General features: G+C 42.0%; 1 protein-coding gene across 2 annotated transcripts; it reads right to left on the reverse strand.

Annotated features, from left to right (window-relative positions):
* Positions 1-352: 352 nt before the first annotated feature.
* LOC311019134 (LHFPL tetraspan subfamily member 3 protein-like) lies at positions 353-19200 on the reverse strand. Of its 2 annotated transcripts, XM_084018367.1 has the most exons (4): positions 18240-19197; positions 4598-4834; positions 2570-2598; positions 1719-1894 (listed from the first exon to the last, which is right to left on the reverse strand). In XM_084018367.1, the coding sequence occupies exons 1-3, from the start codon at positions 18664-18666 to the stop codon at positions 2582-2584; spliced, it is 681 nt and encodes a 226-aa protein (XP_083874493.1). In that variant the 5' UTR covers positions 18667-19197; the 3' UTR covers positions 1719-1894; positions 2570-2581. The 2 variants fall into 2 exon arrangements, with proteins under 2 accessions (XP_083874492.1, XP_083874493.1); XM_084018366.1 differs by lacking the exon at positions 2570-2598 and having other exon boundaries at positions 353-1861; positions 18240-19200.
* Between the last annotated feature and the right edge of the window lie 496 nt (positions 19201-19696).

Raw genomic sequence — 19696 nt, forward strand, 5'->3', positions numbered from 1 at the left:
AGCGAGCAGAATCAGCCCAATGTAACGGAGTAAAAGTACCGCTCCTTCTTCACAAATTTACTTAAGTAAAAGTAAAAAGTATGCTGCTTTGAAACTACTCATAGAAGTACAATTTTTCCAAAAAGTTACTCAAGTAAATGTAACGGAGTAGCGCATTACTACCCACCGTGCTACAATAGAACAGACTTAGTCATAACTGTCAAAATATCCATCCAATATCCATGCCACATTTGACCTTTTTAAAGGGACACTCCAGCAATTTAGTAATGAATTACGGAAAGATGGGAGACTTGCAAGAGACAGATTTTAAAATGTTCTGTCAAAATGAACACAGGAACCACAACAGTGTTTAACAGTGAAAACCTTTATTAAGTGTTCATATATTCTTAAAGGAATCTCTTTAATTGCTCTAAGTTAACCTCCTCCATGTTTGCTAATTGTTTGGTATCTATAGAATATTTATTTACACAGGAACATATCCACAGGTGACGCTGGGACAGGCTTTACTAATCCATCACTCCTCAGGCAAACCGGTCACTATACATCTATACAACTCCATCTTGTTTACCCTGTATGTCCCAACAAAACAAAGCAAGAAAAGGGAGTCAAAGAGAGAAAAATGGAAAAATCGAGCTGGAGACAAAGACGGAGATGGACAGATTTAGCTACACAGCAGGACAATTGTGTGTGAGGCTGGCATATTGGTTCTTTAGGCCAACTATTGCACACGACACATTCACGCCAACAATCGCACATGTGCATGCACTCACACTCTCTCTCTCTCTCTCACTCTCTCACTCACTCACTCACTCACTCACTCACTCACTCACTCACTCACTCACTCACTCACTCACTCACTCACTCACTCACACACACACACACACAGAAGCGTACTCACATAGCAGCTACGAGTCCTGCAGCACACAGTCCTAATAGCCCGTCACAGTGTAGATACCACAGACTATAAAATATTAGAAGTGCTGTGCAAAGTTAGCTAGCAGGGCATTGAATGGATTTAGTTAAAATCCCAGAACTTTAATATTCACTGTACATACTTTTTTTTAATTTTCTCTCTTTTGGATAATAATATTCTTATAAAATATGTTAAATATATTTTCTTTCCTAAATGAAGAGGAACAATGGGGTTCATGATCAAAGACGGAAACTAAAACGTTCATTTCATTGTCAAACTTTACATATGAAACACAACAGATTTACGTCAACCTGATAATATCTGAAAATGAGCAGTTTCTTCTTTTCACAAATAAAACATGACACACAATGTGACGGTGGCACACACAGCTAAGTGTTAACATAGTTTAATACTTGTAATTACAGAGTTTGTGGATGTTCTGCTTGAATGTGCGCTGGGTTGTGTTTGTGCATATGAGTGAGTAGTTGTGTGTGTGCGTGTGTGTGTGTGTGTGTCTGTGTGTGTGTGTGTGTATGTGTGTCTGTGTGTGTGTGTATGTGTGTCTGTGTGTGTGTGTGTGTCTGTGTGTGTGTGTCTGTGCTCATACTGCAGGTGTACAATGTCAACCCTGTGCCTTCTTAGGTAGGTAGTGGGTAGTCCATATACTTCGCAATAGAATAACAGTCTCTGCCCCTGCCATGGTCTATGCAATGGTGTGCAAGGGTTAGATCTGTAGACACATCGGGACAATAGTGCATTGAGCTCCATCTAAATGCTGGGGATGATTTTGGGAATCGCAAGCAAAATGGGTGGACGTCGAGGGTAGGTGACACTGGGGACGTGGGCAGGTAGGTGTGATCGGCAGGCTGGCTGGTTCCATAGTATTCCTCTCCTTCACAGACCTGGATGGCCTCCCTCCTCCAAGCTGATGTTGAGGGTTGATCGGTACTTCATGAAACAGACACATGGGAATTCACAAACCTGAAAGAAGGAGAGACGGTGTGTTTGCATACTTGGTTATTTCCCACCAGGGACGTCACTAGGATTTAAAGACAGGGGGGTCTTAGCCCCCGGAGGAGTACACAATATTTGCGCTTGCACCTTTTAATACTGTATTAGAACAACCAGTGAAGAAGTAAAGCTAGTAACAAGTTAAAAGCAACAGAAAATGTCTTCTTCCATTCTCTTCTGTTGAAAACTACTATCACCATCTAAATAATTGTAGTTCTTCCACTGCTGACATTGCTGGAGTTGTATTGATTTTACATACTGAACCTATGATAAGCTCATATACTCTCATACATCATCAGTGTAAAGCAATTCAAATTAGCTCCACCTCAACCAACTTCAACACTGAAATGCCACTGTACTTTTATGTCACTAAGATTTTGAATGCAGGACCTTCATTTGTGATGCATGTTTTTTGTTTGTTTTTTGCATTGTGGTATTGCTGCTTGTAGTAAGTACATGATCTGAGTACTTCTTCCACTGCTGGCTTAAGAAGACTACAATAGGCAACGATTTGAGGAAATAGTTTAAATTGTAAAATTAATGTACATTGTAACATATTTACAGAACAACTTAGGTTATACACGATGGCCTCGTTAATGCCATGTATTTATTTTGAGATGTTGACAATGCTTTGTTCCCACTTACCTAAATATTTGGTTAGGCGTTGCCTGCCTCTGCAAAGACAAAAACACAGAGGAAAATATTATACAGCTTTTCAAGGACATCGACTCCCATGTTCATGTAGTGTCACACAGACACCAGTAGATGGCAACAGGGATGAGCTGATTGGTAAAAGACTATTGAGCTGTAATGAATCCAATGTAAATCGATTCTAGAACCCTAAACTAAGGAATGTTACATCAGTGGAAAATGTGGCTCTTTACTGACCCTTAAAACTAGAAAATCCTGTTCAAGTTTTCTCTTCTCAGTCTTTGGATCTTCCATCTTGTCTCCCTATCTCGTATTTGTTATTTGAAGGACACCATATTTGAGATGAGAACATATAAACTGCACTTATCTCCTCTGAGAGTTGGTTATATTACTCCGTGGATGATATTGCAAGCTACATGAACAGAGTAGCATGTTGTCGCATTGACATTTTGAAATAGCTGCTTTTTTCCTTTGCTCTCCTTCATTTTCCCACTGGGAATATACCTGGACCCAGGCCTTTTCACAGTACCTCGGAACTGTGCTAGTAATAGAGACATTACATATGCATGGACCCTAGCATACAGGCCAGGCCATTACATGACTAAATCATTACATCCCCTGAGAGTACAGAGCTATGGTTGGAAGGTTGAATTCCTACTGTTATGGTTCGATCATATTTAAAATGATAAATCAATTGGCAAGCAGAAGATTGATACTTTGTTATCTTATTTGGAACGGTATCTGGTTGAATCCTTCTCAACCTTCACAAAATGTCTCATATCTGAATCTGTAAACCATTTTATGTCCCAATATTTCAGCAACAACATTTCCTAATGGTAACATTATTGAAAGATGTTGCTTAATTTGGTCAGTAGTTCCCCTTTCAGAAAAGGCCATGATCATGTGTATAGTCAAAATGGGTCATGAACAGGGAGTATTTTGTTATTATTATTATTATTATTAAGTCTGTGGACGAAAAAGCTGCTTGTTCAGGGCTTAAAATGAGTCCACTGAGTTGCTGATTAATGTCTTTTTCCCGTTTATTCAAAAACTGGCTCACCCTTTTGAGTTTGGTTAATTAATTCATAGCTTCTTAAATTTAGTTTGTTTTTATACAGACCACATCAAAACCTCATTACTTTACTATCCCCTGTCATAAATAACAGAATGCAGAATTTAAGCTCAAATAATTATGTTTGCGGGACTATTGTATGTTTCATCACTAGCTTAATGAGTGTTCAGGTTCTACTTTTGGATGGGAAGCCACATGGCTTGTTAACAATGATGAGTCTATACTTAAAGCAAGCTTTAACGTATTTACATTTACCAAAAAGAAGAGTAAATTAAAATAACTTGGTTAAGTCCAAGAATAGAAATATGGATACAAAGAGAATGATTAATCCTAATGGTTAAAGAAACTGTACTACACCCCAAATAAATACATTTACGTTCACATACTGGCAAGTAGCAGTCCTGTTGAATTCCTCTACTCTGAATCTGAAACTACTGACTAACTAACTGACTTCCAGCACGGTGCACAAGCTCGGGTGAATTTCCCGAAGGCGATCAATAAATTATCACATTTAATCCGATTAGATCAGAGGTCTTCAACATTGTCCAAGCCAAGGACCACTTGGCTTACAGTGACACAGTGGAGTGGCTGCCTATTACATATCATATACAATTGTGTTGCTTATTAAACCAGGCCAATAATAATGTGTAGTGCCTATAGTGCCATGTATGATGGTACTTTGTAATTATCTATATATACAATCCTAAACCATTCAGATAATACTTGTTGACAGATTCATATTTCTACATCACATTCACAACATGGTATTAAACAAACAGGACAATTTATATTTGCTTATTATAGGCTGAATTCATGTTAAAGTGTATTTTTGGACATATTTAAGTTTGGGATCAAATCATTTCTGGGACCCCTTGCAGTAACTCTGCAGACCCCCTAGGGGTCCCGGACCTCTTGTTGAAGATCTCTGGATTAGATGATTACATTCTCACCCTTGCTCTCAGCCAGCAGCTCTTCTGTCATGAGTCCATCCTGCCGGTTCCCCAGAACAAAGGCCAGGAAGGAGAGGATGAGAGCATCCAGGATGCCCATAATAGCCAGGATGTAAGCCCAACGCACTGAGCAGGCCCCCAGGCTGTACTTGTCTGTTTGCTCTCCGCACATCCGCCGGACCTCGTCACTGTCCCAGCCATCAGGGTAGATCATACAACCCAGCACCAGACAGATACCTAGCGAGGGGCAGAGAGGGGGAGGAAGGGTAAAAGGAGGACGAGAAGGTCGGCAACATTAGCAGGGGAAGAGGATGCAAGAGAGGGAGGAGAAACAAAAGTGTAAAAGTAGAACAATAATTAGTTCGGGGAGGAAAGCGGTGTAATAAATGAGGTCAGGGATAATGAGATTTTGTGGGGAAATTAGAAATAAAGAAGAACAATCATTTCAAGTGTTTCCAAATCTCTCCCCCGAATATTCTCCTCTCTGGAGATTTTGCTATGCTAGGTTTTTCTATTGCATTTATCGCAGTGATTCTCATTCCTTCTCTGTGTCTTGACACAATGAGTGCAAGTGGAAGAGCAGCAAACAACCACAGCAACAGTCAAAGCCATTCTGATAATATGAAATGTCCTGAAAAATGCCTCAGATTTCCTCACTTTCACATAGATTACTTGTTTTGTTGCAAAAACGCACGGATGCCTCTCTGCGTCTTGGATTTTAAATAGTGGTAATATCAGCTGCTGCTCCTCTTCCTCCTCCTCAGTGTTTGCCCAAAGGGTAAAAACTCTCATCTGCAATTTGTGTCTCTCTCATCTTCAGTTTCAAAGAGATTCTTCTCTGAGGTGATGCTGCAGCAGAAAAAAAAAATGAAAAGCCCATCTTGCAGTCTTTTCTCTTCCTCTTTGGATTTTCAACTAAATCCTCCGCATTCTCGCAACTCGCCCAAGGGCCAAAAACCTCAATCATTTTGAATTTGGATTAGGGGCTGCTTTGAGGTGATGTTCTAGCAGACTGGGAGAAGACCTGGAAAAAATAAGCTGACTGCACAATTAGCCCGAGTGCATTGCACATTAATAATAAAGTGTACGCTCCCCACTTCTTTATCCCCCAAACACTAGCTTGCGATGGTTCTTCCCTGAATGCTGCTTGTTTGTGTACTACAGTTTTCCGCTTTTGAACTTTCGTTGAGTTATACCATGTAAGATGCATATTTAAGGACCTGCATTCTGCTTTTATTTTTACACTTTTTAATAAAAAAAAATTAAAAATCAACCTGAAGTGTAATATAAATGATGTAGCCTTCTCTTGTCCTTATTTGTATCTTCTATCTGGCTTCCGCAGTCTTACAACCAAGTGAGAACAATATCCTTTTTTTTAACACATACACAAGCTGCCCAGGCATACGCATTAAAGCACTCAAACACTGCAGTTTGTTACAGTAATGCTGCAGTCTTCAATGGTGCTGAAAGACCTCGGGGGTGTTGGGAGATGGTTCAGAGAGAGAGAGCAAGTAAGAGGGGAATTAACGAGCAATGCTGCCGACAAACTGCACACCTAACAGAGCAGAGCATCCCCTAGACTCCTTCTACCTTCGTCCCATGACTCTTAATGTGCGAACAAATTCATACGCACTCAGAGAGAGCAAGGACTGAGGTACTTATTCAGGCATTCAGACGTATGGAGGAGGACTGCAGTAAACTCTTCTACTTCAAACATCTCTATAAGGGCTGCGTATTGGCTATAATCTGGCTATTCGATACGTATTATGATGCAGGGATTATTATTCAGTATATTGCGATGTTATAAGCAAGGCGATGTACTAATCTAATTTTAGGGAAAGGATGAGGCCATTGTGTTCACTGTATTAGGGAAGCCTTCATCTAATGGCTGAAGTTGGATTACAACACTGCTCAGTCGGGTTTTCAACAAAACACAAAATGAACCGCTGTCAGTTACAAATTTTGCATGTAAAATATAAATTCAATATAGTGTTTTTGAGAAACGATACTGTATCATAAAACACGATATTGCAAGCCTCGAGTGTATCCACATTTTTCATCACCCCTAATTTCTATCCCATTGGACACAGAAAACGTTCCTTTACTTCGCTATGTGAGCAAACAGCACGTGATTCAGGAAGAGAAATCGGTGTCGTACACTGTTGTTGTCACTTTAATGTTGAACTACAACCTGGTTTTATAAAAGACTACGTTTTTGCTGTCCTGAGTCAAACGACAGACCCTTTTGATTCAAAGACTGAACTCATCCTTGACGGGTTGTAACAGTGACTTTAGAACCCAGGTCTCCACCCACCGATGTGCTGTATATAGTGATGGCCTCTAGAGTCGAGTGCATGAGTCGGCTCAGACAGCGAATGGGTCCTCCTGCTGCTGAATCATCTTTAAAACTTCTTTCGGGCAAACCAGAACATTTCTAGCTCCAGTAAAGAAAGCCCTCGTGTTTTCCTCGTTGTCAGGCTGGTTTATTCAAACACTTACCACATGTCCTCAACTGCAGGTAAGTCAGAAGGGGGGTTGATGCAGTCTTGTGATGTGGAAGAAAGGAAACAATATTGCACTGTGGCCATGGTTTAAAAACTCTATTGTTAAATGTTATGTTGCACGTTTAATGTCTGTCTTTAAAGGCAGAGTAGGTGATTCTATTCAGAAACATATAACATGTTATACTTGAAATCCTCATAACATGCCGATAGCAATGATACATTAAATGAGCTGTCCATCCTGAGAAGGTACTTAAAAGCTGTCAGGTGACCTGTTAAATGGCCAATCATGATTTAATAGTGGTGCATTGAATTAAATGCCCTTTTCAACTTGGAAGAGTGAGATGCTCCTCCTGACTGCATTAACGGCGTGCATATCACGGGGGGTTATGTAACAGCTTTCACTTAACGGCCAGAGTGCCTCGCTCTATTCTGTGAGTCAATGCACATTTATTTTCCTCTCTCCTTCATGATGCATTTACCACAAAGGTAACAAAGGCTTTCCCAGATCCTTCTTGGTTTCTCCTCAATGCGTTTGGCTTGGATCAACGCCATCATGAATATTACGTTGAGGCTCAGGAGGGAGAGGAGGCACACCGAGCTCTGGGGCAGGTGACTGGGGTATAAGGAGAAGGTGAATAACAGCGTTACACACTGACAAAAGCTGATAGCGCCGGGGGACGGAGACAAAAATAGAGCAAGAGAAAAGTCTAAAAAGATCTGTCATAGTCATGAATGCTGTAAAACATCTACGCCGGTTTCATCAGATTCATATCTCTGAGGGATTCACTGGCCAAGATCAAACCAACAGAGGGTGCCAGATATGCCGCCCCTGTTTCCAGAAAGGACTTGTGGGTAGAGGAGGAGCACATGTCCCCTCATACTCTTTAACAGTAAGCCTGTAGTCCGCTTATCCATAACTCCATAACTCCATAACACGGCCCAGCAGGCCTGTTCCAGCATCCACTTATATAATGAGGAGCTTAATCAAAATTCAGAACCATGGCACCTCACAGTGTACACGCATATTAATAATACCAAAGAAAGGTTATGATGTTCTCACACTTGCAGAGGGAATCAAAAAAACCTTTAATATAATGTCAAATCGTGGGCAAAGCAGCATGGCATGTAATCTTTAAAATACTGGAAATTCTGAATATATTGCGTTGGTAGCATATTAAATGGTAAACTGGTAAATTAAGGAAATATGTAACTGAAACGAAAGTACATGAGGCAAGCTAATTTTACAATTTTACAGATTGTTACCAAATTACCAAATAATTACTCAATAATGAAAAAAATGTTAGCTTGCAGCGATAGTGCTTGATATGAAAACAACTAAATTTAAGTGTTGTTATTTAGTATTTATGAGCACTGTACACACTCCTCATAGACTTCCATAAGAGGAAGCTGGTGTATCACAATGCAATAAAATATGTATTCACAGGAGAAGAGTGACCTTATATCTACTTACAACTACATTATAGTGTTTTTAAAAACACACGTCGGAGCCCATGGCCGGTGCTATGCTCCAGCCCTGTGTGTGGCCGCCAGCAGGTACCCAGCGTCACGCTAACGTCATGAGCACCGGCTACGTCGGAGCCCCTCGGTGGAGCTATTCTCGGCATTTGCTCGGCATCTCCGTTTTTTCCACGCACCTCTCCGTGTGTGTCACTTTCTCTCCCTGTTCACGGAGGGACGCTTGTTGGCTGACAGCGTCTTATGTAAGACACTGTAGGTACGCCTGGTTGGGTTATAGCTCTACAGGAGAGTCTGAGTGCAGAACGGCAGATGGTACACAACAGAGCGATGGCAGCAGATTTGTCAGAAGCTCATTGGCTCGTTTTCCCCAAAGAGACAACTCCTCTAATCTCTGTGTGCCATTTGCAAGTATTGCAGGTTAGGTCCCATGTGACCTCCAAAGCAGCAGCTTGATTGGATTGGCATTGCAGACAAAGAAAAATACATCACATACGGCATATACTGCTATTGCAAGAGTATGGTTTAATCCACCGCCATAGCATCAGGCCGTGTTTTACTAGAACACTGTCAATGCGGTTGCAAATATGAGTGTGTTGTCAGTGTTTCAGCATGTCATTGATTGCTCTGGGTTGTAGATGGAAATATGCAGCTCTCTCTCCATTGCTTACACATCTGCTGTACATGTAAGCAGCCATGAAAAGGGATCCACATTTCTCACTCCCACGGCCTTTGTGGGTCCCGTTTCCTCCTCTGTGGCTGTGGCAAACTGAATTATACAAACACAATCCTAATCTGCTCTATCTCACACTGCATATGGATCTATATACACAGTGGCTTATGTCCTGAACATCATTTGTCACTGCTCATCGTGGTGCTGGTGAATAAAAGTATGTGTTTACTGGACTGGCAGCGTCTCTGGTGAATGAGCGCACAGCTAGAGAAGAAGCATTTAGGGTAAAAAAAAAACCTGAAGTCAGCTCAAAAGAAGAAAATCGGCAACATGTTTGGGTGTTTATCCCGGTGGGGCTTTCCATGAATATGCATAAGTTTGCTTTAATATAATAGCTAATGTTACTCTCCCACAGGTGAAATGCTGACCTGGATGTGGGGGAAATCTTACAAGTTCAGTTCAAAGGGTTCCTTTGGGTGCTTTCTTTTATAAAATGCAAAAAGAAAGTAGCACTATTACTCCAAACCGAACAAAGTATTGTTCCTCATTAGTTAGTAATGGTGCATCCCTGATGCCTGTCGTCTGCGTTGCTCTCCCCAACATTAAGCTCCAGGCAGAGTGCTGAGGAACAGTGTGACAGTGTGGCTGGGTGCTTGAATGACGCTGCAGAGACTGAAGATGAGCAGCCAAAGCCCAAACACCACACTGTGGGAGGCCGGTGGGAGTGGGTGAAATAGTCAAACTATAATGACTTTACTGCAAACTTCTTTTCAAAGCATATTGGATGTTGGAGTTTTCTGCAAGCACTTGAATGCACCATCAGGTAGTTTTCTTTTTCTTCAAAACCCCTCCTGCTCATGCGTCATATCAGGACTGCATCATAGTATCATTCATAACTGGGGTCTGGCTCACCTCTCTCTTGCATACTGATTGGAGTGGCATCATGGGTAGTCAGTCTACAAATATTTACAATATGCTTTGGGAAACTAGCTGCCAATAACTTCAAGTACACCTGTTTTTGACATACTTGAGTTGGTCCCTCCTGTAGCGCTGCAGGATGTGTGTTAATATTTGTAACTCTATTCTCTCTACTATTTGTCTGTCTCATAAATGATCTTAATAGGAAATCACCAGTTTTACCTCGACTTTAAATGCACTTTGAACAGAAGTGAAATCACCAGAATTTTTGGCCCATTTTCTGAACTAATTTGTACCATAATTTGAGTCAATGAAGTCTGAATTCTTAACATCTTGCTCTGCTACCAAGGGAGCACTTCCTTGTAGTTTGATCCTCGATTCAACATCACACTCTATAGGCTTCCTTAGTTATGTTTGCCTTTTTCAGGCAATGTATTGTGAAGGCTTCCATAATCAAGTCTGTGATTGGCCTTCCTTATATAATTCTCATAACTAAATAATGAGAGTATGGTTCCGGCTTTACTGTACAGAGCTACTTCTGTAAGCTTTACGTGGTCAGATGAGAAGGCGTAGAAGGAGACTGATTAATCTGATATTTCCCATGGCCGGGCCAGACTCTGAAGCGTGGGCAGCATCAGCCTCCTCCTCTTCATGCTGGAAAATCAAGACTTCACTCTGCTACTAAAGAAAGCAGCCAAAGACTGTGACTATGATATACCACAAATGGGACAATTTAGATTGTGTGAACTATAATGGAACTAAATGTGTGGGAAAAAGTCACTGTTTTGTGACCCAGGTTGATGGAGTTGAAAGAGGAGAAAGAAAGTGGTTATAAATGTGGTGATAGTGCTATTATATGTAAGATGTGTCAGTTTATGTGGCTTTATGAGATTTTTTTAAAAATACATTGAGTTAGTTCTTATGGTTTCATAGAACAAAGATGAACATAAGTTTAATAAAGTTCTCTAATGTAATATTTAATATAAGAATATGGTGGAAAGTGGGACAAGAGAAACTTTTAAAACTGGCTCCAACTATCTCCCCTGGAAGACGATTCTTCCTGAGATGAGCTGTCTACAGTCCAAATCTATTTGCTTCAGTTGTTGGCAAAACTTGGTGGTTGCTGGAGGGGAGCAAGGAGCTTCCAGGCATCCTCTACATCCCGCTCTGTCAACGTCTAGAGCCATTTTCTGCACAACGAGCACATAATGCCCAAAGCTAACCCATCGATTCACTCCAAAGGATTTAGAAGCAGCAGCAAATGGTGAATTTCATCAAATCATCTTTGTTCTTTCCCATCACAAGTTTGAGAAAAGCATTTGAAGCATCTTGCAATGCTGCAGATTATCCTCCCGTGTGAACATTTAGCATTTAATAGCGTACCTGTAGGCTACAGGGTGTGCTCTGACTTTGACAATAGGGAATACAACTCAGCAAGGGTTGATCTTTAGAAATATCATTTTGACTATCGCTTCAGAACATGTGGCCTGATCCAAAAAGAGGAGGCTGTAAATCAGGACAGCATTTTTAATACTAGTAATTCACTAAACCAGTTTTTAAAAAGAACAACAACCCCCATCTGTCCGTCTCATCTATTGTGTCCATGTCATTGTCTCCTTGGAGTTGATGGCCAGTGACTTGTCATCTTTACAGTAGAAGCTTTTTTATCAGTCTGTACTCTGGTTCTTAATGTCCACACAGGCCATGCGAGGAGACGGCGTCTCATTAGAACACGGTGATTGAAGTCGCCGTTAGAAAGGAGAAGAGAGGCTGCTATTGCCCTCAGGTGACGCCGCACACGGTGCGCTCTGAAATGATTGAGCGAGTTCAATCAAGCGATACAAGGTCGACAAGAGTGCGACGTGTGCCTCTTCAATAAATGTGGCTCTTCAGGTTAAAGCAGAGGTGGAGATGCGGAGGTAGGGGTCGGGGGATAGAGGGAGGAGTGCAGCGTAAACCGCAGTGAGCAGGCTGGGGTGGAGGGCTTATGTAACGGGTCCAGATGCAGCCTGTACCTCTGCAGAGGATAAAGATTGGCAAGGGCAAAGGGGATCAAAAGAGAACTCTCTCTAAAAAAATGTACTGGCTTGATACAAACTGCCACAGCTTGGGCAGTGCTGTTTCAAGAGTTAACGTGAGGAGTATTCACCCAGGACAAACTGGCTGCAGCAAAGCACATAGCAATCATGATGATGAAGCATTCACAGTGGAAAAAAAAGTCAACTAAAAAAACCCAAGATTTCATTCTCCCTCCAGCTACTTTATCCAACCAGCTTTCTAACATGAGAGCTTAAGGGCTAGACTGACTCAAACTACACAGCTGACAGAAATTAATATATTGTACACAGAGTGATGAAATAAGTATTAACAATATTTAATAAAAATTAGCAATACCCCCTCTAACAATACAAATATGTACTTAAATAAAAGTGTATTCTTTGTTATTAATATCAGTATTATAGAATGCATTATTGCCTCCATCGGTGTCATATTATTAGACGTTATTATTGACACATTAATATGCAGGAAGCACTTTAATGTCATAGTTGGTCGAGATGGAGCTCATTTCAAATGCTTCATATACTATATATATTTGATCAATTGCAATATCGTGTTTTATAAACTGCTCATATGTTTTGCATTTAATGATGAGCGACTACAGCTGTGTGACATTAATATAGTGGAATAAAAGATACATTTAAATGGAGTGAGGTAGAAATTAGCGTAACGTGGAAATACCCAAGGGCTTCATGATTGTACATAAGTGCAGTACTTGAGTAAATGTTACTCTCCATCCCTGCATCAACACACATCATACACAAATATGTGCATTTCTGTAACTACAGTATGGAGGTTTTTTTTTATTTTCTCATGCTAGCAGTGTCCTTGCTGCCCAACCTCATCCTGCTCCCTGTGGAATGAATCAGCCAGGCCACTGCTGAGACCACGGGGATTAGCTCAGATCTATAGTGCACCCCCTGCACAAACGGGGACACCAAACGCGGGGTAGTCATGATGATGATGAGCTGGCTGGCATCCAAAGTTTGCGTTCCACAGTGCTACGCCTAAACACAGGCTAATAAATCAGCATTGATTTGTATGGTTTGATTTCCCAAAACATGATACTCAGGGTTTTTTTAATTAGAACAACTGTTCTGCTTTCACAAATAATCGTTAAATCAACACATATGTAAAACGGCGCGGACGTCCCTGTCAATATCGTGCGGTGTTGAAAGAAACCCACGGACAGTACATCCATGTAAAATAGTGTGTGTGTGTGTGTGTGTGTGTGTGTGTGTGTGTGTGTGTGTGTGTGTGTGTGTGTGTGTGTGTGTGTGTGTGTGTGTGTGTGGGTGTGTGTGGGTGTGTGTGGGTGTGTGTGGGTGTGTGGGTGTGTGTGGGTGTGTGGGTGTGGCTATCCATCATCCATCCTCTCCTCCTGCTGTCCAGCAGCAGCAGGACTGTGAGCTGCATGGAGGATGCCTCCCGCTGGCTATAATTAGATGGTTCAACTAGCTGTTTGTGTTTCTAATTACAAAAAATCGCAGGAGTGGAAGACTGTTTACTGCAGAGGTGATTTGAAAACGCATTTCCTGTGTAGACGTGAGGAAAACGGGCGAGAAAGCAAGACTGATTGTTTCACGTTGTGTGATGGTAAATGACAACAGGGGAAATCGGAGAGACAGGATGAAAGACGAACACTCATTAGACAAGCAACGGAGAGTCGGACCAATGGGTTTGTACTCTAGAGATCATCCCCGTTGCCCCATCTCCTCAACCTATTTAGGATTTCAGAGCATTTCATATTTCTGTTGCTTTAAAAGCTGCAGGTCTCGTTTGTTATATCACTTTCATCAATATGAGCCAAGTTTCTAATTCTGCCACACAGAGGCATAGAGACGGGGTTTCTTTTGCAGTATTTTTTCATTTGTTAAAAGCACTCATGCACCATAACGACAGCAGACAACATGCTCTCACTATCTGGTATTACACAGATCTGCTGTACAGAGACATCCCTCCTTACTCTGTACGTTGCTGCAGCAGCATGAGTGACGGATACATTGAACTGTTTCTAACATGATGATGGTAACCAAGAGCAACATCCTCTTTTTTAATTAAGTGAAAGTGGAAAATGCCAATTGACAGTGTTGATAAGTTTTTTATTCCTCCCATTATCCATCCAATTACTATTATTCCAATCACATTCTAAATATATTAACATTATTAATTCACTGCATGAATAATAATAATGGGTAATCAGTTGAGGTACAGCTATGATGTGTCGCAATTGAGTGGTTGATGGAATTAAAATGCAGAAGGTCATTCAAGAATGAATCACAGAGGAAAAAATAGCCAGTCGAAGATGATACAGCTTCAATATGCTCCAGTTAATGTGTAACGTTTGCTTTGTCCACTACTTTGGGATTGAGGCAATTATGGACAAAGCTTAACAGCACTTCATCAAATTAAATTCAACTATTTTATCCCTTGTATTAGAAATGTGTTTAATTTATATGCTAATTCCTGCTATAGCATAATGTTGCTTGGGATTGACTACTTGGGGAAGTTCAACTAAGATGCGTGTGGCCAAAAATAGTGAATTAAGCCCTGAGCACCGATGGTTGTATATTGGCATGCAGACAAAGGATGTGCATCTATTGAGAAACAAACATACACACAACAATAACACAATCAGCCTGTTTCTCAGTCAAGCAGTAATCTGCTTTTAAATGTATCCAGACAGGCTCTATGACAGCTGCCCTCATGCCGACCTCCCACACTATCCACCTCTAATGCTGTTTCAGAACAAGCCTCGCACGTGAGTTTGTCACTGAGAGGCACAGATGATACATCAGGAAAGGGAAAGTGACCCAAAGGATCAGTATGTCTTCTTCTTGTTTTCTGTCAGTCTGTCTTCAGACCTCAAACTACCTCTCATGTGTTATCGACCAGTCCTTTTTGCCTCTGTGATGTCATCCGTTTGTCAACTGTCCCTTTATATCCCCACTGTTCTTACTCACCACTGAGGTTTGATCTTTATCCACCGTTTATCTAAAATCAATATAAACTGAAGGCTCTATTTGTCGTAGCAGCATACAGGTAAACACAATCATACATAAACATTCACTCAACAACTCTACACTGGCATTAATATATCGAGGATTTGTACATTTTCTTGACTTTACAAACTTTATGCATGCAGTCTGAATGTTAACGGACGGCACTGTGTAGCTCAAATCACAATATTAGTCAAAGGTCAGTAGTAAGGTCACAACAGTGATTACTCGTCTAACTAAGTTACATGTTAGGATTGCATCAAAAACAATTAGTCACATAATTAGATAATTGCAAGAAAATACTGTTTTGGCTATTTTGATAATTGATTGTTTAAGTCATGTGAATGGTTACTTTTTTCTGACAACTTTTGACCAAACTAATGAATTTTATTATATGATGAAAATAGAGAATATGATGAAATAAAGCGTAAAATAAACTGAATGTCGTGTGTGGATAACAGAAACTACAGCCGGTTTCCGATCAGATGGTCATCAGACAGGGACTCGGAGCAGGTTATCAGACGAATCTTCCTGTTTAAATTCACCAGAGCTTATTATCAGAGGACACCATGCAATTGCTGCAGAAAACACAGGCTCGAGCACAAACTGAAAATTAATAGTGTTGACCACCAAACCACCAAAGACATCAACAAAGAAGCAGAGGAGGTTTTGGAATGCTATTTTGTCAGGAAACCCTTCATTGCAGGATGAAAAACAACATCCACACAACCGTTGACAAAAGAAAAGTGCATCTAGTCAATCTGTAACTTTCCAAATAGGCCACCCACACTCTGCACATTTGTTCTGCTGACTTTACAAAACTTATGTCTGGCTTTATCACAGGCATGACTCATATGTTTTTGAGATGAAACAAAATGTCATCAAATATAAAAAGAAAAAAAATGGCTTGCAGCTGTAATAACGAGCACGTAGATGGGTTATAACACTGAAGTAATTATTATTATCATTGTGGTTACAGGACAGAAATGATGGAGAGATAAATGGACGGTGCACGCTGCACTCACTGGAATGAGGTAATGTAGAGAAAGGAAGGGCAAAGAGGAGAGGGCAGTTGAATAAAAGAAGAGGTTTGAAAAGAGAGTGGAATCTGAGATACTGAGATACTGCAAGGTCAAAATGAGCGAGGGGAAACGAGTTGAGATGCACAGAAGGGTGAAATTGTGTGGAAGTAACCGAAAGAGATAAGGTACAGGAGCGTGTGCGTCTCGCTGTGCTCGGCTCAGCGAAAAAAGAAGGGGGAAAAAAAAGGTGCTTACATCTGCATGCTATGGACTTCAGCAGATGCACAGACGGAAATAGCTCTGGTGAGGTACAAGAAGGATACGAGATGCAGGGGCCTTTCTGCACTCAACTTGTTTTGGCCGTTGGATGTTTAGAGAGTTCTAATGTGTAAAATATTCAGCTTTTTGCTTCTTTTTTCCTGTGCTTCAGAGAAAACTCCGTTCTAGAGATGGCTTGTGTGGGGCTGGTCTTTCTATACCATATTACATTATTGGAATCTTAATTCCTGTTTACATATGGATAATTTGTGGCTGCTTACACTGAGTAAGATGCCACCTTTTGAGTTGCCAAGGAAAGAGCAATACATCATTGACTTGCACACACACACACACACCTTCAGCTAAGCAGAATGAAGTTTGACAGTAAGCAGCTAAGCTTCCTCATTAGACATCCCTGTGCCAGCGTGGTCAGGGTCTCTCCTCTTGGCTTTCTCTTTCATCTCGTAGCTACAGAAGCACAAAGCCTGGCGGTGTCCTCATCAAAATGCTGTCAGCAGCTCGAACCAGTGACCATGACGCCATTTAAAACACCCTCAGAGCCCATAACTGTAGCAGACAGTCACCTGTTGGCTGAGGAATGACTGAGGGTCATAAAAAAAAAAAAAAAAAACTATTATATTTAGCTACATTGTAGCCATATAGCCCTTTGGTGCTATAGTACCAGCATTATCATGAAAGTAAGGGCATATTTTATTGTGCCACGCCGTCTCATTAAAAAAACATACATTTGTTAATTCTGCATTATATTATCCAGATACACTGGACCATCATTTTTGACGGATGATGAAAAGAAATGTGCAGGTTTAAGCTGCATACATGTGTATTTATGTTGTGGTGATGTATCAGGAGACAGGCTTATAATGAAAAACAAAGAATCTTGGTGATACATTAACACCATGATCTAAACCACAGACATGTTTAAGACACAATACATGTTCCCAATGTAAACAAACGGTCTACCAAACTTCAAAACACAGGATTGGAACTAGAAATGCACCCAACGAGGCCCATTCTTCAAGATAGCTCTCAATACAGACCTAAGGATTGCAGGGAGTAATGAATATATATATATATATATATATATATACTGTATATAATGAGGATTGATCACTTCATGGCCAATATCTGCTTATTAGGGGCAATATCCATCATTTTAACCTGCTTCTTTTTTCTTTCTTTTTTTGATTGACTGACACACAAGGCTGCAACTTAAAGTGTGCAATGTTTTCAGTTGCAGGTGGATTAGCATTGATATTTTATAAATGTGAGTGTGAGATAATTTTAAGCTGAGAAACTACAGGTGTAGCTGTGAATAACACCAGCCATGTCCTTGCAACACTTGAGCATGGACGGCCGTCTGCTCGGCAGGGATGGCTGACAGCAGGACACATCCTGGACACTTTGGCTGCTCCAACTGACAATTCACTCATCTAATCAACTGATCAATCAAGTTTAAGTCCACACCAGTTTAAAGGTTTCATGCCATGGACCTTATCGGAAAGAAATTAGGCCCCCATAGACACAGGATAGTGTCTGGACGGAGCATTTTTTTTAAATAATATTTCTACAGCCGGTGATTGTGGTTGTGTGGCTGCACACCAGTTGTCATATGCATGCTGTGAATACAATGGGAACTACATCTCTACATCTCTAAGGTCCCTTCCAGCCTCTGCACCCCGATGGATCCGGTCTAGCTTGCTGGATGCCGCTTACCTGATGCTGCTTGCATCCAGCCACAGATCTTGTACACGGTGGAGGTGCTGAGGAGGAAGAAGAGGCTGAAGCAGCCGATGCAGCTGACGATCAGCATCATGGACATCCCGACGATGAAGGAGGCGGCCTTGAACGCGGTGGAGGGGATGGCGGCGAACTCGGTGAAGCTGCCCTGGCAGGCCACCTCTCTGGAGATCCCGTCTCCGACGCAGAAGTGGAACAGGCCGAAGTAGCCGGCCTGCGGCGTGTCCACGCCATCCCCGATCCAGTAGGGCTGCGAGAAGATGGTCACGTTCACGATGCCGAACAGGATGGTGAAGATGGCCCACAGGAGTCCGATGACGCGGGAGTTGCGGACGTAGTTGGTCTGGTACAATTTCGCAGCTTCTGCAGACGGTAGCATTGATGCGGCGGATCCGGGGATCATTTTACGGAATCCCGAAGACTTAAACGAGCCGTCCGAGAGCGGAGCGACGACTTGGCATTTAGCGCGTTAACAGGAGAGAGCGAGCGGAGGAATCTATGCCCGCGCGACCGCAACACGGCAACATCTGTCGGGCGCGATCAGCTCGTGACGTCGCATCCTAAAAGCCAGGCGGGTGAACCGAGGAGCGAGCCTGGATGTGGCGGATATATTTCTCTGAATACTCTTCCGTCTTGCTCCGTCTAGCCGCCAGATGTGCACATCACCGCCGCACCGCGTCGCTCGCCCGATGCCCTTGGAAAAAACCTCGGAAGAGCCCGTGAAAGACGAACACGTTATTCGCCCGACCGCAGCTACACAACATAAAATGTCTCCTCACGAGCCCTGAAATAAATAAAAAAAACCTTACACGCAGGTTGTGTTCACGGCGAGTGGGCTCCCCTCCAATAGAACCGTGCACTTGCAAATTAACGTATAATAACCATTCACACCTAAATACGACGCACCCCCCCTACGCGATCATGAAACGGGAATGTATTCTCTGGTTTATGACAGCATCGGCGCGCTGCCAGTGATGGAGGGAGGGAGGGAGAGAGGGAGGGAGGGGCGCAGACGATACAGACGCAGAGGCAGCCGGCGATGCGCGTGTCCATCCGCGCAAACGGAGGCGCACACCTGCTGGGCAACGCTGCGTCAACAACAGCGAAGTGACAAGAGATGTCTTAAATGTGCCGAAGCGACAAAGAGGGCGTATGCTGTCGCTATCAGGGTAGATGGTGTTTCAGCGGGGTGAACGTGTGAGTCATCCGTCTGTCCGTGTTTACCTGCCGGTCAGAGACGCTCCGTGGAGCGCGCTGACTGGCTGCCAGGAGGTTATGTAACACTTCATGAAACCGCACACGGTGGCCTGAAAAAGCACAGGGCTGAATGCTCTGACTGTAAGCAGCCTCTTGTTCTTTTGCAGACGTGAATTAGATTGACTAGGTTTTATGCAAAACGTCGTTTCTCAAGAAAGGAAGGGAATAAAAAGCAA

The sequence above is a fragment of the Eutrigla gurnardus genome, assembly GCF_963514095.1.
Source record: "Eutrigla gurnardus genome assembly, chromosome: 9".
In the NCBI taxonomy this organism is placed as follows: Eukaryota; Metazoa; Chordata; class Actinopteri; order Perciformes; family Triglidae; genus Eutrigla; species Eutrigla gurnardus.